Source organism: Plectrocnemia conspersa, unplaced genomic scaffold (assembly GCF_051122295.1).
Source record: "Plectrocnemia conspersa isolate PC_06_02 unplaced genomic scaffold, ASM5112229v1 ptg000001l, whole genome shotgun sequence".
In the NCBI taxonomy this organism is placed as follows: Eukaryota; Metazoa; Arthropoda; class Insecta; order Trichoptera; family Polycentropodidae; genus Plectrocnemia; species Plectrocnemia conspersa.
Genome location: NW_028277165.1, coordinates 16,839,666 through 16,864,620, shown reverse-complemented (window position 1 = coordinate 16,864,620; position 24,955 = coordinate 16,839,666). Strand labels below are relative to the sequence as shown.

The following is a 24,955-nucleotide window of genomic DNA, read 5'->3' as shown; positions in this document are numbered from 1 at the left end:
ATTTAAACGTTACCCTCCTTACATGCCTTTTAACTACACCACTCTCTCTTCGAACATTTCGAACGTCTCTTATCTTTCTCGATGTCGTATAAAATTTACATTATTTAATGAACGCCCTCCGGTACGACACAAATTCAAATTTACCCTGTCAGACTCACAGACGAATAAAATATTTGCGTCAGATTCTTGCAAGCGGTTCTGCATACAAATATACGTATTGCTAGAATATACTTGGCTTCAAAAAGCTCCAGACTTTTGCGAAGCTCACTGAATCTCTAAAATTTACAATTCAAACACACACCCTTACAGAAATGCATATACGTTTGTGTACACACTGTGTGGAGGTTTAGAATCGCGGGTGACATATTACACTGCCTTGCTCTACTTCACGCCGCCGCATTCGATACAGATTTCTTGATATTCCGGATTTATTACGGGCTCTCCTCACGTTTATGCTCTCTCGTAAAATAACACATATACTTTATACGTTTACGTATGCGTTTGTGTGAATTTGTTGAGTACATATAAAGTTTCGGGCGATTCTCGCGAGGAAAATTAAATTATACGTATCTTATATATTTCTAAAAGTTTATCATGTGTATTATTATTATTCACCTAACATCGACGTAACTTGTTAGCCAAGATATTCAGTATTCCGTGGATGCGTCATAAGTTTCTACATGTTCCTTTATATCAGTATAATATTAAATACTAATTAAGCTATGATGAATCTTATATTTCAGTATATTATCCTAATCAATATTAATTAATTATTATTTAAATGTTTGTATATGTACTTATCTTATTGGCAATAATAGCATCGATCATTAATTATAAATTGAAAGGTTTTTTTCATTTGCCCAACAATAATATACAGCTCTGATTTTTTTAAATATGTCTTATTGCTCGGATAATTTAACTCGGTTATTCTCGAGTTATTTAAGCAATCGTAGACAGTTTGTAACCTATGGTGGCCGATTGTCAAAAAAATATTTTACTTCTTCGGGGGTACCTCAAGGATCCAATCTGGGACCTCTGCTTTTTGTGTTATTTATTAATGACATAAATACAGCAATTACTAATTCAAGTTTTCTTCTGTACGCAGATGATTTAAAATTATATAAATGCATTCGATCTGTTGTGGACTCTCTCTACAAAGTGATTTAGACTCTCTGTGGAGATGGGCTTCCTTTTAGAGTCGGAAAGTGCCATACTGTGTGATTTTCTCGATCCCGTTCGCCATCAGTTTATTTCTACCATCTCGGTGGTAACATTTTCACTAGAGAAACTTCCACTAAAGTTCTCGGAATCACTTTCGAGAGCAAATGGAGGTTCTCTCTACACATACACGACTGTCTGTGATAAATCTTCCAAGATGCTCGGCTTTGTTATGAGGAATGCCTTTCACTTTGACGATCCGTCAGTTATTCGCATCCTCTATGACACCTTAGTTCGTAGCATTCTTGAATCAGGATCTATAATTTGGAATCCCCGAATAGCCAAATATTCCCTTTTAGTGGAAAAAATTCAAAAATAGGTATTTAAGATACCTTTACAAAAAGACATTTGGTTATTATCCGTACTTATATCCCAGCGCCTTTCTTTTAGGACCGTTGGGATATGATTCGCTGAGTTCTCGCAGAAAGCTGTATGTCGCTAAGCACTTTTTCAAATTACTAAAAGGCGCTGTCGACAATCCAGCTATTCTCGAGGAATTCCAGTTTTGGGTTCCGGAACATTTTCGAGAATCACGATCGCGACCTCTTTTGATGGCCGTTGGGGCTAGGACATCCGCACTTGCCGACTCGCCTATAGCTGTGGCCATCCGGCTCCTTAATACGTTGGCATTACATATTGACATTTTAATGTTAGCTACCAAGATCTGATCCAGTTTGTATCATTTTATTTTGATATTTTATAATTTTTTGTTATGTTTATGTATTGTTATATTTATGTATATATACGTTTTTTTATGTTTTATAAATTTAAAATTTGTTTTCGACCATTGGGGTAACCTGTTAGGCCACGATAGTCTTAATTTAATCTAAAAAAAATATATATATATATAGAAAAATCTAACGAACGATTATATTATATTATATGTATTTTATAGAATGACTATATCACTTACTATTAATACAAATTGTTGGCTTATATGCAGCTATATGTATTCAGTATAAAAATCCTATTTTAAATCATATCTATGAAAAAATCGCAGAGGTCCGATTGCTTACTTTGAAACTTTTTAATAATAGAAAAATTAGTATATAGATCGTTAATTAATTTCTGGCTTACGAAATAGAGTTTAATATTAGTAGATGCTATTGGCAAAATTATTTATTAGTTAGTATAAGCAAACAAATTTTTACAATTATGATAAAATAAACATGTTTAACAAAATATAAAAAAACAGTTAATACTATAACAAATATTCCTAAAATAATTAATACCAAAAACTCGAAACATAAGAAATATTGAGTAGGTTTTTTTCGTTTAATTGGTCAATTTACGAATGTTTATACTGATTACCGTGACTTTGTATTATTTACTAATTCCTATGGCCTTAGTTTCTAGTTTAACTAGTGTTTTTTTGTAAAAAAAAAGTGCCGGAACTCCCATACTGCTATATATATTTTTTTAAATTATATATTTAGTTCCTAGTATCATTTAGTTCCGTATGAATAAGAAATAAATTCTGGGGTTACAATTTAAACATTAAAAGTATATATAAAATACGTATACATATATGAAAATATAATAAATACACTTATAATATTTATTAATAATTTAAAAAAATAAGAAGTATGGTAAATAGAAAACAAAAATAAAAATTTTATAATGATATGATAATGATATAATACGGTGGACCCTCCTATAGCGATTGGGGCTTCTTTATAAGAATACTACGTTATAGGGGACTAGGCACCCATACAAAATTGAAGGCTAGTTTCTTTTAACTGTATTTTGTGAATTTACCGAAATCAGCAAATCAAACTTTTTCCCATATGTATGTATTAAATGATCTTGTATTTAGTTTGTAAACAAGAGCACGTGCCCTATGTTCTTATTGTCTTTAATTTTTCGAGCATATTTTAAAAACATTAAACAATTTTTCTAAATATAATATTATTTAATCTAATATTCAATAAACCATGTATTAGGTTAGACAACAAATAGAAAATTCGCTTCATTTATTGATCGATTGCTTCAAAGTAAACCAAACTATTAAAAAAATAGTCATCATTTATATATTAACCAGTTCTTCAAGTTTCAAGAGCAACTCTCACTCACAAAATTAAATACATGCATTTAAATTAAAATCCAACTTCGGAAATTACTTTGGAACATTTTCACGAAATTCTCACATAATAAACAAATTAAATTGTCGACGAAATAAAACTTTTTTAAACCTTCAAAAAGAGCATGTCTTTGAGTTTGACATTTCACATTATTTTTTTTTACAAGCAATTATCACCGACAGTAATCATAAGCCATTTCGTTCTAAAAATACACTTTCACACAACAAAAAATTATAAATTTTATACATACCTGTTTATAAACACGAACACTTACATATACACATATTATTTATATATGATATGTATCTCTCGTTTTTTTCGAGGAAAGAGACTCAGCTGGATTTAGGGAAACATGTTTTTGAATGGTGTTACAAATATTTCCACTTTATATATTCTCCAGTATTGCGCAGAAATTCACATCAAAAAGAAAGTTTCGTATAGGTTCAAGGTTTGATTCGAGTCGGATATATATTATGTAACATATAACTTTAGAAATTTAAAATTAACTATACACTAGTTCTATATAAAAATCGTTTATTTGTTTAAGAACTCTTAGTCATAGCTGCATAAGTTTCACAAAGCTGCTGCCAAAGTAAGCGTAAACTAAAAGATCACAAGTACTGTCGAATAATCAGTTTAGTTTGTTTAAGCTTTGCCTTAATTAAGCCTTCATAATTTAAATACAAATGTAAATTAAATATAAACACAATAAATTTATTTATTTTTTTATTATTATATAATCAACATAGTATATTATACAAAAGTATCTAAATGCTAATTATAATTTTTATACATAATAAAACGTACTTTTATTATATATTATCATTGGTTTATTTTGCTTAACATTGACATGAAAATATTTTTATGACACATACTTAATAATATCGCTAGATACTGTGTTATCAGATTGTATTGATTTCATATTACCTTCGTTGCCATTTATGTATGTATGCTACAAAGCTCGATTTTTATTTTTATTTTTGAAAGAGGTTTTCATGCAATTTATTGTGAATAAAATTATAATGGAGCAAGGCGTAATAGTCATAAATTTTATTTCTTTAATCACCGCTTTTTTTTAAGATTGAAAGCATTTATATACATTAACGATACTTGAACGTTTCTTGCGTCAAGGTTACTTGCTTATATATATTCACATACACCACTTTCAGTTCTAAGAATCATGTACAATATAATCCAAATAATTAGAAAATTTAATGAAATCTTAAATATTTTTTTGATGTATGCCAATTAAAACTAGCAATACTTTATCATATTTTAAATATCATTTTTTTTTACAAAATAATACCATTGTTGATTTTAAAATTGTTATTGTTTAATAATATTTTTTAATGTGATCTATTATTTACAACTCATTTTTTTAATTTCGACAAAAATGTAAATATGTATTGAGTGACTACACATATTAAAAGTTTTAATTTAATTTGTCAGGAAAAATCGCTGTTGATTTGTATTATAAAATTAATCCGATATTATCGTTAGATATCACATATCATACAACCTATGTGCTTATACAATATATCAAAAATGAAACTACAATAACTTAACTGATCTCACATCTGTATGTCTACAATAAAACTATTTTTGGAAAATTTACTAAATACTATAAGTGTATAAATTAATAGCTGATTACATTACAAAAGTATAGCTTCTGATTTTTTAATATTACATTATTTAATATAATTGTTTACATATATGATATTAAATTGATTCTGAGCCTTGTTATTTATTTATTTATTAAATCATACTATCGTCCTTAGCAATGTATGTCTATATAACATACTTCCTAAGTAACGGTCACTTACCAAACTCTCGGTGTGTATATATTTCCGCAATAAAAGCACAGAATCAGCCATTGTCAACGATAGTTGCACTAGGCACAGCATCTTCCCATTGTTTCGATGCCTCTTCGTCAAAGCTCTCGTGCAACCAACGGATGCCACTCGCTACCTACTGCTGAGACTCTTTGGACCACTCAAGAGCGAACCCTGGCAACGAAGCAATTTTTCACACAATACAAACTCCGTCTCGTTCCTTTTGCCACTCCGAAAGACCCTAAAGGCGTAATCACCCAACTCTCTTTGCGAAGAGTTTTCTTTTTTTACGACGCGACACTCTTTGTTGTCTTAGCTCGAAAGAGCTTCGCATTGATTGAGTATCGAGATGGATTGGAAAGAAATAAAATTTCATTCTTAAATTCTATACAACGATACTGAAAAGAAATTTTATACAGCCATGCTTATACATAGATTATCGTATCGCTTCGAATGCAATAACTTAAAAATCAATAGTACATTCAGTTTGAAATGAAAACAAAATAAACAAGCTATCTTTTTGTTCCAAGTAAGTAAATACAAGCTTTTGATTTCCACATGGTGCAATTTAGCATCGAGTATTTGACGGGGTCTGTTGACTTATGGCTTATTGGGGCAACATTTATCACACATATTGAAAGGACATGCTTTACCAATATCACGTATTATTTCATCTCCCCGAAGCACCATTACTTTGGGGCGGACTAGAGACCTTTGCGGGGAACAAAGGGCCTATTTGGCGTGGTACGTGTTGACCATTAAAATTACCATTTTCATTTGCTTTGGAATAATTCCAAGTAGAATATAAACTCTTGTTTGTAATGCTTTAATTTTAAATAAACACAATAAAGAGAGCCACAAAGATGTAATTTTCATAATAATTATAAATGCAACAGCAGTTGGCTTATGTTCCCATCGGCTATAATACCACAACTGGTATAAGAGATAATTGCCTCAATTAGTCGGACTTCTTAAAGGTTTCGCTTAATGTTCACTAGCACCTGCTGGCGTTCTACTTAACGCTAGCAGGAAGGAGTAATGAAACACAAATTAAGTTTTCCTTACTTAAATACTATTAGAGGGTAAATTGAGATCCGAGATCGCCTCGGGTGTTTGAGATTTCAACTTCAGATTTAGACTTTTCGCTCGAAGTGTATATAGAATTTTGATACAAGATAAATTTGCACTCTATACTATGTAATTATAAAAAAAAAATATGTATATAATAAAAGATTGAGTTGAAATTAAAAATATAATGAAAGCTCAAAAAGCTTTCAGCTTTCGACGAGTGAATCGAGAAACGTGATAACGATATAAACTATTTTCATTACGAGAGAAGATTCGAAGCCAAGTGTTTGGATCGGATAAAGCGAAGCCAGTGTCGGGATCTTCATTTTAGATTCTGAGGCTGTCGCACTAATCTGATTGAATGCGGTCTGAGAAGAGTTCCGGAGAATCCGATAATTTCTTAGAAAAAAAATCATTCTAATTCCATTATATTCCTTTGATATTACTGAAATATGGAGCATTGTTGAGTTATTGTATTTTACTCGACATTAATTTAAAATTCACGTTATATAGAAGGAATTTTTTTAATTAACAATAATTTCTATACTACTCATTTTCAATATCACTTTATTATTACTACATTCCCTTTAAAATAAACCCAATTTTCAAAACATCTTAAACGAATGTGTCTTATAAACAACCTTATATCTGATTAAATACGGTATTTAATTTTGTTAATTGCATACAAATACTTTCTGCTATATTTTGATTAGATTATGCGTTATTATTATATCCCAAACAGAAATCATAACTTGTATTTTGGCATTTAAATCACATTAAACCAAATATCTAAGAAAAACGTTTCATCCCATCGGACACAATTTCTACTAATGAAATACACACCCACATACAGCCATTCATTCGTATCATGTATCTGTTCAACTGAATTATTTTATCCTAAATTTATTTTGCGCCTAACCTTTTAGTTCCATCAGAACATTCGAAGCGTTTCGATTTTATGCCAGATTGCATTTTAATGTACCCTTACGGTTGTTTCGTAGCAATCCGATTAATCGTTAATGCCTCCCATTTAAATCACATCTACGCTAACATCCCATGAATGTTTATTGGATTCCATTTGTGATGTTACAAGCTTTTACTAATTCTAGTATTTATATCGTTACAGGCGCTCCTACAGGCGCACGACGTGGTGGCCCATGAAGTTTACGGAGAAGAGGCTTTGCGCGTGACACCGCCGCCTACGTCGTTGTCTTGTGGGCCCAATCCAGGGCTGGCCAACGGCGATGGACCCTTGGATGCCCCACATGACCTTGACACCGTCACGCGTGTACGTCTGGTGCAGTTCCAGAAGAACACGGACGAACCCATGGTAAGTTAGAATCATTCATTACTCGAATATTTTTTATTGAAATTGCAATTTTGCCTTTATTCTAACTTCACACCATATGGTTGATACTACTACCAAAATACCAGTCTAGTTCATTAATAATGAAAACTCAGATAGGCAGACTAATTACCTTGACCGACCAAACACTCATAGATAGTGGTACTTTAGCTGAAATTAGGGATACCAAATTCTTGACTAGTCGAATATTTCAAATTTTTATACCCGGGTACCTGGATGTAATTTTGCTAATTTGATTTTTTTTTTTTTGATTAATTTAAAAGTTTTTTCAACCATCGTGGCGCATTGGGGTAGAGTACGCTCGGGATAAGGATGCCGGTTTATTATTGTGTGTGTGTACATGTATATGAGAGGGTGAAGCGATGTAGCGTGTACTTCGTTGTCTCGCTTTCTCTTTTAAGGACAGTCGCTGATTCGTCAACGCTGTATTCGTCATTAAAGTGCAGTGTGGCACAGAAGTTCGATCTTCTCTAGTGATCTATTTTAAATAATTTTGTGCTGATATTGGTTTAACCCAGATATGCCCACTGTCCCATGGGTAGGTCACTAAACTCGTGCCACTGTTTTTTATTTATAAATGAAATTTTGAGAGAACAAAATTTCTTGGGTATATCTGGGTTAATTGATATCAAGGCTTCAAATATACACTATAAGTTATTTTTTCTCTTACCCGTGGACCAAAATATTTTAATTATATTTTTGTTGGTTTTTTACACTATTCTCTGTAAGGCTTAAAAAAGTTATTATTCTTATCGTTGCTCCAATGATAATTTTTTAATTTATTCAATGGATTCTAATAATTTAATAGAGTCGTCAAGCCATTAAACAATCTGCGAATAATTTCTTTCCCCATTTTATATCTTTTTGCTTTTGAAGAATAGCTAAGGACTTCATTATTTTTTTGACTAGTGAAAGATTTTGAATTTTGCAAATATTTAATTAATGACATCAATGTCTGGTTTCTTCGATTATATAATATATTTTTAATTGTCCGTTGAAATTTCCAACTTAGCTCAGGTGTATGTATGTTAAATAAACATAAATTTTCTTTTAAAATAAAAAAATTAAATATTCTGAGCGAAATTGTTTTGAGGCACACAGTTCACGCACACAATAACAAACCGGAATCCTTATCCCGAGCGAACTCTACCTGGGTGTAATTTTGCTAATTTGAATTTTTTTTTTTTTATTATTGATTTAAAATTTGTTTTCGACCATCGTGGCGCATTGGGGTAACCTGTTAGGCCACGATGATCTTAATTTAATCTAAAAAAATAAAAAATAAAATAAATAAATAAATAATTACAAAATTACTTAATGTAGAAAATATTCTTTCATTAGAAGTTGATAATGGTTAAATGAATTTTAAAAAAATGTATAATTTTATAATTCAGTAAGGCGATTTTCGGGGAAATCTTACTAGTTTTTGAAAAATTTATCTAAATTATTAGTATTTCTTGATTTTTTAACCGACATAAATAAGTTTATGGATTGATCCAATTATATTAAATCTAAATTATCCACAATATCATTGACGTCATTGCCTTCCTTATATCCATATAAGCGATCCCATAATTTTATTTTATGACTGTGTTATTGCGCTTTTGCTCGAATATGAGCAAAAATCGTTGGCTTTCGGATAAATTCCATTTTGTAATTGCATTTTTTTTCGTCGCTCTTCTAAACGTATTTTATATTTTTCAAGCAATTCAAGAGAGAGTGCCGTATTAAATCACCGAAATTCATAAACAAATTAATATTTTGCTATTAAACATAAAAATTATTTTCACCCATTTTTATTATCGCCGATTTCATTGATTCTGTGATTTTAGAAATGTTTTCTAAAACCCGTATATTTCTTCTTTAATAGGGTCTGTCCCAATTTTCTCCGACGATTTATTTATTAATTTTATAATTTTTAAAATCTTTTAAAAATATTATATCTGAACGAATCTTGCAAGCTTAAAATTATTATTTCCATCAGTATAAAACTTATTATCTTTATTTTGATGATAGACTTCATTTTCCGTATGTTCATTATCAGTATCGATTTTCTCACCAGAATTTTTATTTGAGACAGATTTCAAAAGCTTAAGGATTTCCACTGATTTGATTATAAAAAATATAGTCCATGATTATATCACAATTGATTAACACAGCATCAATATAATTTCCATATTTTACCAAATGCCAAGTTTTTTATAATATCGTTCAATTACCAAATCAATTTTTTTTTTTATAATATTCACTGTTTTTTCAATGTTGCAGCTTCCTATAAATGGAATTAAGCCCAAAATACATTTTGTTTCACATGATTGATCAGTGACGTTCATATACCTTTATAAATTAATATCAGACCATTTCTTTGCTGTGATACTGAGTCTTTTCACATTTTTAATCAAAGCAAGTATCTTATATTTCATTTCTTTGTTCGTCTTCTTAAAAAAAATCTATTACACATATTTTAACCGTTGATCTGCCCTTTGGCATATTATAATTTCTGCTTTTTATATAACCTTAATACAATTAATTAAAAAGAAAATCCTTCTTCTGCGGCGCATTTAAATAATATTTCATCGAGAAAGAAAACATAGAGAGTGGGGTATCACAATCATCTATATTTTTTAATTGCTTCATGGATGTTGTGAATATTTTTTAAATTATTAATCTTTCCTGTGGCATTCGATCCGTTCCATTGTATAATTTACTTTACAAATTGAATAATTTTGACATTTTAGGAATGTTTTTTTATCTGCAAATGTCAATAAAATTTCATATATACGAAAGAAATACTTCATAATTTATATAGCTGTTAATGTCAATGATTCAATGAATTGTATCTCAACAATCCAAGCAAAAAGGCACTACTAGAATACAAATTCGGATACGACCTGTACTCTCTTTTGTAGAGATAGCTTTAAAAAATTCTTTGAATTCTCTAAGTCAGCGACAAAGAATTCCGGCGAACAAGAGGATTTGTATAATGTGAGAACATGACACTAATAAATATTCTGATATATTAATTACCGCATGTATCATTGTCGATCAATCACCTCCACATCGACTTCAGACCTTTCTGTAAAATGAGTGAATCTGATTTTTTTAATTCCTTTGAATCACTTTCAGGTCATCATAATTTAATAAATGTTTCTTTGTAAGATAAAAAGGAGCAGATACCAATGGTTTAATGATAAAAAATGCCGGAGCGCTAAACTTACACCCCCCCCCCCCCATTTTTTTCAAAAATATCCAATATTGATATTTTAAAATATTTTCATTTTTTAAATGCTAAAGTGCTATCAAGGATTTACTGATAATTTATTAAAGTGAAATGCGTTTCTTACAATAAAACCAAGCATCCTAGAAGACATGGAAAATATATTATTTATACCCTATTTGCGTTAACACAGTCAGTTTGAGAGCTATACATTTCATCATTCTTCATAATTGAGATGCAAGTTTGAGTTTACGCCCCTACTTTAGCTTTAAAGCACACAATACGGATATACGTTCGATATACTTAAATTTGCTAAACTTTCGAATAAGTAACTCATTGCAAACTTTGTCGAATGCTTTATAAAAGTCGGTTTTTGAATCGATGGATTTGATTAACGCCTAGCTCGACTACGACAGATTAAATTAACCAACAGTAATAATATTTTCTATGAATACATCTGTTTTTGTGAATAGTACAAAATCAGATACCATTATTTAATAAACACTGCTATTTCATGCTATCTCTATAGTATACTGTAATAATTTCTTCCGGTTCCTTCTTAGCATAATTCATCATGTACCATTTTCATCTTTCTTTTTTCATGCTGAAAAATGTCGTGTCAATCGCTATTTTTTTAATATTCGTTATTTAAATCAAACTTCACAATTCAGTGAATCGCGTACCAATAGTGGTTGGTTTTCATATTATGTATTAAAAAACAGTATCCAACCACTCCTGACATGAATACAAATACGAAAATTATGTTTTTCAATAAAAACGCTAATTCCCTACGTGATATCGAATCCGTGGAATTATTACGATTTCCAGTCACGGATCCAAAATTTTTGACCAATTTATCCGCTCGCGCGAATATGCGTGATTAATTGCAACTCGTGTCGTAATGCGTGGTGTTGACACGTCGATAAATTACTAGGTACCTATGCGCTCGAAGGTCCTGAAATTTGTCCAGGACCTTTACGTGTCCTAATTAATTTACGATGTCGATCGATCGGAACAAACAGCGGACGCTGAACATTTCAAATTTATTAAAACGTTTTCTCCGAGTCGGAATAATTTATATTATAAAACTCTGTATAAAGAAAATTGCTAAATTCGACGCTCGTTATCGAGATGCAGTTATCGTGGGTTATTTTTGAAAACCCGCGAACTGGAGAAGTTTGCCGTTTAACCTAGCCACTTTGGAATAACTTTTGCTCACTTTGCGCCGCTGTCCGCTCTGTCGTATTCAAAGAGAGAAATGAGATTTATTATTGAATCGTTACTTATTTGCTGCTTCTCAATATTTCTAATAAAATTTACAAATTAATCTTTGTTAGTACTATATAATAATGACAAAGTCATGAGCTACTACTTCGGTATGTGGGCTATGGCAATTGTAGCCCTGACAAGTATTTCACTCATTCCAATCTGCTTTTTTGCTTTTCTACGACACATACGACAAATAATAATCCTTAATATTTTTAATATACTGATGACCTGAAAGTGTATTAAAAATATTTATACATATATACTCTCATTTGCACGGATACACCTTACTTATAGAAAGACCTGAAGTCGATCGACAATCGATTGATTACCTTTCAGCATCATGCTGTCACGTTGTCCCATTTTTCAGATTCCTTTCCCCTTCGAGAAATTCTCTTAGTTTAAGCGAATATGTTTTAAGCAAAAATACTTCTTCAATAACATAGGAGTGATGTTTTAGCAAGGGTGATTTTCTATGCATACTGCCTAACCTTGCAATAAAGCGTTAAGGATGCTCCGCTTTATTATTTGGAGCGCGTGTCATATAAAGAATATAATTAATAATAATAAAGATACATTGTCTGGAATCCAAAAGAAGCAAAATAGAATTAAAAAGAGTTTATATTGTAGTGTATTTTTACTATGAGCGTTTGGATACAACTCATTACATTCTTGGCGTAGCGTCTACTCAATGAAGCACTTTTTGAAGTTGCTAAGTGACGGTGTCAGCAATTCAGCTGCGAACTTTAGAGTACTCTAAAGAGTCACGATCGCGTCCCTTATTCTTGCCCGTCGCGGCTAGGACGTCAGCGCTTGAAACGCTCATCTTGCACGAGCCATACAGCTCCACAATTTGGCAAACACAGTTATGCTTTTAGCTATGAAGAGCTGAGATCGTGCATCAAAAGTTTTTGTGTTATTAATTTTTGGTTAATAACCATCATGACACATTGGGGCAACCTGTCATGTCACGGTTGTAAGATATGTAATAAAAAATAATTGTAATATAATTAACCGTTCTTAAAAGTTCATCACAAAACGATTTTTTCCTTAATTTTTTAATAAGTTCATCAGTTACAACTTATTTTCTTGTACACGTCCTTATTAATATTTACAAATTATTATTTTTTGTTTATAACGACATTGCGATATATTTTATCAGCAGTTTACGCAGTAAAAACGAATCTTATTCTAAACACATTACAACACAGCGTCTGTAATGTGTTTAGAATGAGTCTGCTACGTCACGCGGATCCTAACAAAAACCAGTGTTAACAATCGAGTAAAATCATTATTACTAGGTCCGTATATACAATTTCCGAATATTCTTTATATTATAATAGAAAATAATATTTTTTTAATTATACATTTTTATTTGTATATTACCAAAATACAAACCGAGAGATAGAGGTCAATACTGCGTGTCCATTGTATCTATTATATGTGCTTGATCGAGTACACCCAATTATTATGACAGCAGTAAATTTGTCTGACTGAGATGTTGATCCTTGAAGCGACATCGTTGAGATGAATTTCGTCGAACGTGAACCAATTACCGTCTCCATTATATTATATATTTAGGGTGGTATCAGTAGAGTAATAGTTAAACAATAACCTTAAACGCGAGAAAGAGGAATACTATAGAAGTTTATTATTGTAATATGCCATTTTGTAACTTTTCCTTATTTTTACTGTGCAATTACTTTCTTTTATAATATTAGTGCAACATCATTGCACTAAATTCAAATCATATATCATCTGTGAGAATAAAAACACATAATTTCTAATCATAAATTTAACACCCCACATCTTGATCCATCTGTTGATTTTATTAAAATAAAGACAAATAAGAATTTAAAGGATTATGATCATGATGGTATGTATTTAGTTTTATAATAAACAGTTTCATAACATATTTCGAAACTCTTGAAGTTTTCAAACTGCTTCTACATATTTAATATATTAATTGTCATGTGAAACACGAAAACATTAAAAGTTTGAGTTCAGACGAGTTTTAACCTTTATCCTTTAGCTCTTTGACTTTTTTGCGTTTGTTTGTTGATGGTTTAATTATAAATTCACCAGATCTTAAAAATTCTTTTTAAAGTTGATTACTGTTGTTTATTCAACAATTCTAAGAATTTAAATATAATTTTATTTTTTTCGTATCGTATTATACATTGTAGTTTATTTTATAACAAAGCTTGAATTTTAAATAATGTTTTATTAGCCGTAACTGTGTAAAAAAGGAAATTAACGGACGGTCAAGATATAAAGGCGTTCGTTTAAATTCGAGAAAACCTTATGTATAATTGCGAAAAGAAAGAAACTTTTATTTTTTTGTTCAGAGTTTTCGGCCGAGTTTCCGGTCCCTTGCCCTATTTCCGGTCGGCAACTTATTTATGGCCGTCGGAAGACAGCAAGTGCCGAAAAATAATCCGTTTTATATTCCAAATTAATTCGAAAGTTTTAATTGGCTGCTTATCCATATCGCCCAGCTCCTCATCGGACGCCCGGTTCAACTTTCTTCATCGGATTCTTTTGACTTATCGTCGGCTCGGACTGAAATCCGAAAAATAAATCACTCGTTCGGCGAAAATTTCTACTCAAATACCACATTTTTTCTCGATATGAAATTTTTGTAGAAAGTTATAATTGCAAATTATTGAACATTCTGAACAGTAGCGAGCAAAGATGCCAACCGCCACCGCGATAAAAATAACCGCTGGAGTCTGGAAAGCTGGGAATAATCCTAAATATTTAATCAGAACTAAATTTACCATGGAAGTTTCGGATTTTGAGGTATAAGATGCGAGACCTGGACTTTAAAATTATTACAATAAATAAAATAGAAGCGTTTGAAATGTGGCTTTATAGACTTATGTTGAAAGTTCCGCGAGCTAAGAGAATATCCAATGACTAAATTCTCTTAATGATAGGACGCGATCGAGACGTAGCAGATTTTAACCTTTAAACGAAGAAAAATAGAGTACCTCAGACACATTATTTGAGATGTGAAATATGAGCTTTTTGAATGAGAGATAAGGGTATGCTGACTGCATGCTCTTATCTCTCACTCACTCTCGTCACTTAACACGCGAGTGATCGAGAGGAAAAGAATCTCAAGCGCCTGATGTACATATATATTGATCTAAATACAGCATTAGACACGTAATAAATACAATTAGTTTGATATTAGATATAAAATATTTTTTAAAATTGGCAATATGTAACATTTCATCCACAGATTAATTAAGCATAATAATTAAGTCTTACTAAAATATTATAAAGATGGTTCTAGTTATTTTGAATATTTGCGTTATTTTTAAATATCTGACTGTGGACCGTAAAAGTACGCTGCGGTAATTACAACAAAATAATAATCATAATTAATACAATAAAATATTTTTCATTGCCCTATTTCAAAATATTTAATGAAAAATATATATTTTTATTCTCTGACAACTGACTTTTAAAATATTATTTATTTTTAGGGTATCACCCTCAAGATGAACGAGGATGGCAAGTGTATTGTGGCACGTATCATGCACGGGGGTATGATTCATCGGCAAGCTACATTACACGTCGGAGATGAAATTCGCGAGATCAACGGAACACCTGTCGCCAACCATTCCGTCAATCAACTCCAAAAGATGCTGGTGAGTCGTGTTATCATTTCTCGCTCTACTACGTGTCTTATCAAAAACGAACCATTGTGTCTTCATATATGTATTTGTATTTCTTACAGAGGGAAGCCAGAGGATCGGTGACCTTTAAAATAGTACCTTCATATAGATCAGCACCACCACCATGCGAAGTGAGTATTTATATTTGTTTCTATATAAAATAACTGCGTATTTTTAGATATAGAGATAATATTAGTTTTTTATTTTTATTGTATATATCATATGTATTTTTTATAAACATACATATGCACATAAAGTGTGAATATTATATAACAATCTTATTTTATTTACGTACCTTAAAGTTTTAGTTGCTTTTATACATCGATACGAATTCTGTCATTGATGATTTCACACAAACATCGCCCCATCAAAGATCAGATTCGTAAACGCCCTTAGTCAAAATTTTAAACCCAATCAAAATTTTTAACTGAACGTCATGAATAATCCAATTGTTAAGATAAACTGTGTGTTTTTGTGAATAGCTCTTCCGGATTAGGCCTTCTCCCGTTCTAGTAAGTAAATTTACCAAAAAGAACAGATAGCGATATCATTCTGCCTGTATACGTTTAGTAACACCGTTTTATTTTGTATTTACGCTACATCTTTCATTATAATTTTATTGTTATTTACGCTACATATTTCATCGTTTGTTATTTTTTGAGGTTTACGATAATTTATTTTATGTTCTAAAATTACACGTAAAACATTAATACTTAACGCTTTCATCACTCACTGCACGAAACCTCAATCCTGTCAGTTAACAATAGATGGAACTGACTTAAGCATGCCAATCTCACTCACCACTTAATCACATTGCTCCTTCCACGCAAGCTGTTCACAATATCGTGTTTTAATTATTGTTATGTATACATATATATGTGTATTCATATACATATAAATATGTATCCATCATCTATTATATTGTACAATAATTGGCACAATACCCAATTCCCCAATTAATTGGCCTTTCTTGATTCGCAAATCTCCGATCTTCATTCTGTTTTATTTTGCTTCTTACATTATACGGCATGTTTTTTTAATACTACATTAATAAGATATACATACAATTTAAAATTTGTTTTAATAAGACGTGATATAATAAAAGCACGTATTATATCTTAATTTAATATTTTTTTAATAAGTAAATTTAAATATATAGATTTATTTTCTATCTTGATTTTAATATTAATTTTGGACGTACATGGAACATAAAATTCATTAAAAAAATCATAATTTAATAATTAAATACTATTTTGTTGGTATGCGTAAAATAAATATTAAAACTTTGCCTAGAATACTCAGTCAAATGATCTACTGATCCATGGACTGGAATAACAGTGATGTTGGAAGGAAGAACTTGTTCTTAAAAAACTCGAATTATTCTATTAAATCGTCCTCACGATCTAGAGGACGAGCACAGCATTATCCATAACTAACAAAACTTTGAATGGCAAATTCTTCTTCAAATACTATATCATCGTGTATACAGATTTTGAGAAAGCTTTTGACAAAGTTTGTCATAGGTTATTATTAAAAAAATTGTCGAATGTCTCAGATAATTTAACTCGGTTATTCTCGAGTTATTTAAGCAATCGTAGACAGTTTGTAACATATGGTGGCCGATTGTCAAAAGAATATTTTACCCCTTCGGGAGTTTCTCAAGGATCCAATCTGGGACCTCTTCTTTTTGTGTTATTTATTAATGACATAAATACAGCAATTGAAAATTCAAGTTTTCTTCTGTACGCAGATGATTTAAAATTATATAAATGCATTCGATCTGTTGTGGACTCCTTCTCTCTACAAAGTGATTTAGACTCTCTATGGAGATGGGCTTCCGTTAACCGTCTGCCCTTTTGTGTCGGAAAGTGCCATACTGTGTCATTTTCTCGATCCCATTCGCCATCAGCTTATTTCTACCATCTCGGTTGTAACATTTTGACCAGAGAAACTTCCACTAAAGATCTCTGAATCACTTTCGAGAGCAAATGGAGGTTCTCTCTACACATACACGACGTCTGTGATAAATCTTCCAAGATGCTCGGCTTTGTTATGAGGAATGCCTTTCACTTTGACGATCCGTTAGTTATTCGCATCTATGACACCTTAGTTTGTAGCATTCTTGAATCGGGATCTATAATTTGAAATCCCCGAATAGCCAAATATTCCCTTTTAGTGGAAAAAATTTAAAAAAAGGTGTTTAAGATACCTTTACAAAAGGACATTTGGTTATTATCCGTACTTATATCCCAGGGCTTTTCTTTAAGAGCGTTGGGATATGATTCGCTGAGTTCTCGCAGAAAGCTGTATGTGGCTAAGCACTTTTTCAAATTACTAAAAGGTGCTGTCGACAATCTAGCTATTCTCGAGGAATTCCAGTTTTGGGTTCCGGAACATTTTCGAGAATCACGATCGCGACCTCTTTTGATTGCCGACTTGCCGACTCGCCTATAGCTGTGGCCATCCGGCTCCTTAATACGCTGGCATTACATATTGACTTATTTAATGTTAGCTACCAGGATCTGATCCAGTTTGTATCATTTAATTTTGATATTTTATATTTTTTTGTTATGTTTAAGTATTGTTATATTTATGTATATATACATTTTTTTGTGTATTATAAATTTAAAATTTGTTTTCGACCATCGTGGCGCTTTGGGCAACCTGTTAGGCCACGATGGTCTTAATTTAATCTAAAAAAATAAAATAAATAAATAAAATAAATCTTCACTGCAAGAAGAATAATTTATTGTCAAGATGAAGCATCAGCTTAAATAGAGAGAAAGTGAGAAAGTGAAAGTGCATTGCTCGTTTATCAAGTTTTTTTTTAATTTCTCGTTAAGTAAATCGCAATCCAAGGTTCCACTGAAATCAAAATAAATTATAATATAATGAATTCTTGGATATGTACTACAATTATTAATGATTTTTATGTGTTTGGAAAATTAGGATATTTAATGAATGTTTTTATTAAATAATAAAATAATGAAATAATTAACTTACCCTAAAATATATGTATGTATTTGTGGCTGAAATAGTGGCGGGCTGAAGTCACTAAAAAAATGTGTTTTATTTCCGTAACAAAGTGAATTTTTATCATTTATAATTAAATTTAAAAAAAATATTGAAGGGAAACATTAGTAACAATTTAAATTTCGTGTTAATGGTTTAATCAGACATTAAAATGCATTTTTTTTATTTTTTTTATTAAAATTGATGCAAAAAAAATAAAAACTTATACATAGAAAATATTTACAAGAATGATAATATTTAATATTAAGCATACATACATTTTTTTGCTATTCTATAATATACTTTTATTTAATTTTTAAATATTGTATTTCTTTTTCAATAATATAATTTTTTCTTAAGTCATCAGAAATAATCGTGTAATAAAATCTTCATCAATCAATAATGAGCTCATGATCATTTAAAAATAAATAAAATATATCTGATGAAATCATAGAGTAAAGAATGTATATATATTACTCTATGGATGAAATAGATTTATTGAATATAATTTTTAAATATTAATTTTAAATATTTTTTTTCAGATATTCGTAAGAGCACAGTTTGATTACGATCCACTGGATGATGAATTAATTCCATGCGCCCAAGCTGGCATCGCTTTTAAAGTCGGCGATATTCTACAAGTAAAATTTATCATCATCTTATACTCTCAACTATTTAAAAAAAAATCGATTTAATACTGTAATAATTTTAGATTATAAGCAAAGATGATCATCACTGGTGGCAAGCGAGAAAAGACAACGCCGCTGGTTCAGCTGGTTTGATTCCATCTCCAGAACTTCAAGAATGGCGGGTAGCTTGTTCGGCCATGGAGAAAGGCAAACAAGAACAAGGTATTTCTTTAGATTTTATAACATATTAACTAACTTCATGTGAGTGTATCGCCATATTTAATATAATTAACGATCGGATTGGTGCAATCTAACCTCAACAAGCGCACGTCATTTCATCACAAAATTTTCTTTCAAATACTACCACAAAACAATTATTATACTATTATATATAATATGTAGTTGAGAAGATGTGTTTAATGATATTTTTGTTCGCATCAGTGTCAAATTAGCAAGTTTATTTACGATCGTGTGTGAAAATCTTAGCAATAATATAATGGTGTATAGACGAAACAAATTTTGGCTGTAGTTATATTTCTGTGCATTTTTTATTTATTTATTTAATATTATTTTACGTGTTATTGATTTTATTATATGATACACATATTCGATGTTTTTTGCGTTTATTTTGTGCATTGGTTTTTATCTGTCGAAATTCTCTTCTATTCTTTCAAAATTATCTGTGTTAGTCTTCATCCCTTTTTTGTGTGTTGGCATGCTACTCTCGGAATATTGACATTTTTGCATGTCGCTGTTCCTTGGGGCATCTCCATATTAATGTTACCTATTTAAATGTCTATGATTTTTATTTTCATTTCAACAGATAGCCAAAATCATATTTAATTTTGGAAGATATTATTTTTCTTGTAATGATAAATTATTCTCTTCTTCTACTATCATTGAAATCTTGGAATTATATATTGTTTTGGCTTGCTCTGAATCTGTCTTATAATTTAATACAAAAAAATAAAACGCTACCCTTATATATATATACGTATATATATATAGTATATATTAAAAGAAAAAAACAAATAAACGCCCCCAATGGTAAGTCGTCCATGAAAATATATTTACATTTAGCCAAGTCTACCGTTTTTATTGAGGGTAATTAAAACGCGATAATATCAAAAGAAAGACGTTGCCTTTTCTTTTATAAAGGAATTAATTGTTATTATAAAAAAATATATAATAGTTAAAACGCTGTTTAGTCGTCGTTAACTCTATAGAAGAAACAAAATGGCGGCGATTACCGGTGCTGACACGATTGCCGGTTAAATGTTGTAATTAGTATGTTGTTGAACGTTTGTGTTTTGTTGGCACCTTCCTGACAGAGATGGACCCTGGCTGCTCTTCTCATACTGACGGATGTGACACCACCACAGGTACTGCAGCCTCACTCTCTATCTCTCTACTATCTCTTTACCTACCTATTTCTATATCTCTCTACTTGCACAGCTCTCTTCATGGTTCATTTGGTTTGTTTCGTCTGCAAAAATTAAGTTTTTTTCGTCATCGTTGTTGTTATCGTTTATTATTTAATATTATGCACGACTTCATCTCGATCACTCGAACAGAGGCGATGGATGGATGCATTTCTTTGTTGCATGTAGGTTTTTAACGATTGCAGTAACCCTCTTTAGATGTTACGTCCCGAAAATGTGTACGTATTTGAATAAATAAAATATAGGCAAAAAACTACATAATAAATAATGCTTTTTGCCTATTTTTTTAATAATAGCTCTACCTAAATAAAATCTAAATAAATTACCTTAGTTAAAAATAGTATACAATGCATGTCGTTTAAAATTATCTACCTTTAAGCTTTATTAGTGGTAATACATAATATAATCAGATATCATGCTGTATAAATAAAAACAAATAGGTTGATATATATATAGTAAATAAGTAGTCACTAAACTAATATTTTTTCTATAAAAATATAACGTTTAAAAAAATTTCATTTATGAAAAATTATACGTCCATATATTCTATAGCTTAACATATTATAAAAACATTCATATTGCGTTATAAAAATGATATCGTATTCTGAAAGATTCATAGTATCAGAGGTACTTTACATCATTAGTATTATTTTTTTATTGTTTTTTTATAAATTTATAATGAAAATAATATTTTCATAAGTAATTTATTGATTCAGTCAATTATCTTAAAGTATCGGGTTTGCTTTTCCACGACAAAATCGATTCCAATCAATTCTGCAGAAGATATTTATTATTTCTGTTTTTATTTATTTACATTATAAATAAAAAAATATGCTAATAATAAAAACTCTAAAGTACATGGTGGCATATAATAATTTAAAACTATATTTTAAAATACATACTATATGTCACTGATTCCAAAAATTAATATATAATGCCTACTTTTGGGTGCTCACTGATTCCCAGAATTAATTTATAATGCCTACGTTTGGGTGTTGTTTATTAACACTTTAAGCTACAACATTAGATTCACAATTTAAATTATGAAACTTAAACATTATTGTAATTAATTAAATAAGACGAACTGTCTGTGCCTCACTGTCACGAGTTGATGATATAAAATCACGTATCGATAAGTGTAAATTGGCTAATAATTTTACTTTTGTGTGAGAATAACTAGAATAATTAAAGAATGTTACTTTGCTTCTGTCATTATATACATATATTATGATATTCTATGAAATCTCATATCTCTAAAATATCAAGTAATCATAAAAAAGCGTCTCAAAAAAATTTGACTATACATCGACATGTCTAAAATGTCTGAATATAGTGATGAACTAATTCTTTATTTTAATAAATTATGGTAAAACACAGTTTTTTATTATTCTTGTAAAATTCGACAATTATGAAGTTCGCTAACGTACACTTTTATATATCGATATTATAAAATATATATAATACATAATAGGTAATAGAGAAAAAATATTTTTTTTATATTAAGTGGAGAACAAAACTGTCTTTATTGACGCCATTTTATTTTTTATTTTTTTGCACAGTTAACTGTTCCATCTTCGGCCGTAAAAAGAAGCAATATAAAGATAAATACTTAGCGAAGCACAACGCAGTGTTTGACCAACTCGATCTCGTTACTTACGAAGAAGTCGTTAAATTACCACGTATGTATTGTTTCAAATTTTAATGCAAATTATTTAATAATATCTAATATACTGAATAAATATATTTTACAGTATCTGATCCTGCATTCCAAAGAAAGACGTTGGTTCTTCTCGGCGCACATGGCGTGGGTAGACGCCATATCAAAAACACTCTGATTGCCAAACATCCAGATCAATATGCATATCCAATTCCTCGTAAATACATTTCGATTATTTTAATGAATTTTTGAGTTAATTAATTAATAATGCTTATTTTTAGATACTACAAGACTACCAAGAAACGACGAAGAAAACGGTCGCAATTATTATTTTGTTTCTCACGATGAAATGATGGCTGATATTGCTGCTAATGAATATCTGGAATATGGTATAATATTATTCAGAAGAAACATATTTATTTCTGACGGTTGATGTAATGTAAATATTAATTCTAGGTACTCACGAAGATGCCATGTACGGCACTAAACTGGAGACTATTCGTCGTATTCACGCTGAGAGAAGAATGGCCATATTAGACGTAGAACCACAAGCTTTGAAGATTTTGCGAACTGCTGAGTTTGCTCCCTATGTTGTGTTTATAGCAGCACCTGCCTTACAGAATATGAACGATGTAAGTTATTTTATGAATAGCTAACTATTGTATTTAAATCTATCAAGTTATCTTTTTATCTATTTAAAAAAACTAATAATTCTAAAATATATTTTTCACGAAAAAAAAAGGGTGCTTTATACATTAAAGTATATAATTTAATTTTAGCTTTTTATATATTTGGTATCCAAAGCAAAAAACAGATTAAAAACGATGTTCATAATTTTTTTAAATCTGAGAATTGTAGCGAAAAGCTGTTTTAAATATTAAATATAGATACTTTATCTGTGTTGAATAAATGTAACAATCTGTAGATTGTAGAAAGTCAAGCTAATTTTGTTTACAACAAAGCTTATTATATTAGTCATTGGTTATCCTCAAAAGGTCGAATGATTAATATTGATTTATATGGTAATTCTTAGATTAATCTAACCAAAAAATTCGTTTAAAATTAGGTTAATCAGAGAAGAAAATACATTTTTCGTCGAGATAATGAAAAATTAGTATTTGTTTTTTTTTAATTTGTATGGGAAACTATAATTCCAATCGATCATCTCAGATTAGGTTGAACTAAATTTTCTTAATCTCATGGATGAATATCGTGATAAATAAATAAATCGAGCTAGATCGTTCGTAGTGATTTTGATTTCAGTCTGGTGTCCCAGTACTTACTTAGTGCTTGTTGATTGTGTTTGTCTTAACGCCGATACTGTTGCAACGGAAGATTTACTGATGATTAAATAATATTATATATATATATGTATAAATGGATTTTAATATTAGTTTAGATTTTGCTATAAATTAAACCAGTGGTACTCAACTTTGCTCTTTATTTTTAGTACGACGGAAGCCTCGAACGACTTGCCAAGGAATCTGAACAGCTTCGCCAAATGTACGGCCACTTCTTTGATCTAACCATCGTCAACAACGACATCGAAGAAACAATAGCCACATTGGAAGCTTCCATCGAACGCGTTCATACCACTCCACAATGGATACCTGTCAGTTGGGTGTACTGACCCCCGTGCGACAGCGCTTCTAATGCGCTGCTCGTGGGAGATTTTCACTACCTTTAAAACATTCTCCTCATCTATGATACTTTATAATACACACAAACTAAGATTGATTTAAATTATTCGATTTACTCATATGAAAATCAATTATAACAGTTACGATTACTATAATAAGTATTCTACTGTCGTATCGCTACAACAAAATTATAAAGTGGTAGTAGTACAACAGAAGGATACTCGTATAAAAATATTTAAAACTCTTCGTTAGTTGAAAAAAATTGAATGCACTATCGAATTGGATTTTTATTATTAATTGAGTAATATAAAATACAAGCGGTTTGTTTCGAGTCTAAAGTTTCAATATTATAATTAAAAAATGGTAGAGTGATTACATAATCTGCTTAATCTTCGAAAAATATTATGAAAAATTTCCTCTTGCACATTAGAATAATAATATTTATTCCTTTAATAGTATATCATTATAATATAACTAATATATTCTGTATATCGGCGGTCTTGGAAGTATTACAAGCAAATGATACTTAAAATCCCCTGATATATACGCATTATTTATATTATAATATTATATAATGTATACTTTGGCACTTTGCCTAAGAACTTAATAAAATAAGGAACATACCTAAAAACGATACAAATTGAAAATTAAAATTAGTATGTTTTTTAGTTGTATTCCTAATTTTTACGTATGATACTTGATTATAATAATATTGATAAAATACTTTTGATTTTTATTTATAATAAAAATAGATCAATATTATCTAATAAAAAAATAAAAAAAAAGAATTGTAAACTGACCACTGCAACTATCGAATTTATTTATATTAACGATTTTAGTA

The 24,955-nt window shown here is 30.3% G+C and overlaps 1 protein-coding gene across 10 annotated transcripts in view; it reads left to right on the top strand.

Moving 5' to 3' along the window:
* The window catches only part of CASK (peripheral plasma membrane protein CASK), a 569,337-nt gene extending 544,811 nt beyond the window's left edge, over nt 1-24,526 (top strand). For 5 of the 10 annotated variants that reach the window (XM_088193258.1, XM_088193251.1, XM_088193312.1 and 2 more), the window contains 11 exons: nt 7,326-7,529; nt 15,543-15,707; nt 15,797-15,865; nt 16,217-16,246; nt 19,289-19,387; nt 19,459-19,597; nt 22,377-22,496; nt 22,569-22,691; nt 22,756-22,863; nt 22,931-23,106; nt 23,925-24,526. In XM_088193258.1, the coding sequence (XP_088049384.1) occupies nt 7,326-7,529; nt 15,543-15,707; nt 15,797-15,865; nt 16,217-16,246; nt 19,289-19,387; nt 19,459-19,597; nt 22,377-22,496; nt 22,569-22,691; nt 22,756-22,863; nt 22,931-23,106; nt 23,925-24,104 (1,413 nt within the window). In that variant the 3' untranslated portion in view covers nt 24,105-24,526. Of the gene's footprint in view, nt 1-7,325; nt 7,530-15,542; nt 15,708-15,796; nt 15,866-16,216; nt 16,247-19,288; nt 19,388-19,458; nt 19,598-20,706; nt 21,078-22,376; nt 22,497-22,568; nt 22,692-22,755; nt 22,864-22,930; nt 23,107-23,924 lie in introns of those variants that run through there. The other 5 variants (XM_088193269.1, XM_088193323.1, XM_088193285.1 and 2 more) reach the window with 3 other exon arrangements.
* Nucleotides 24,527-24,955: the final 429 nt, after the last annotated feature.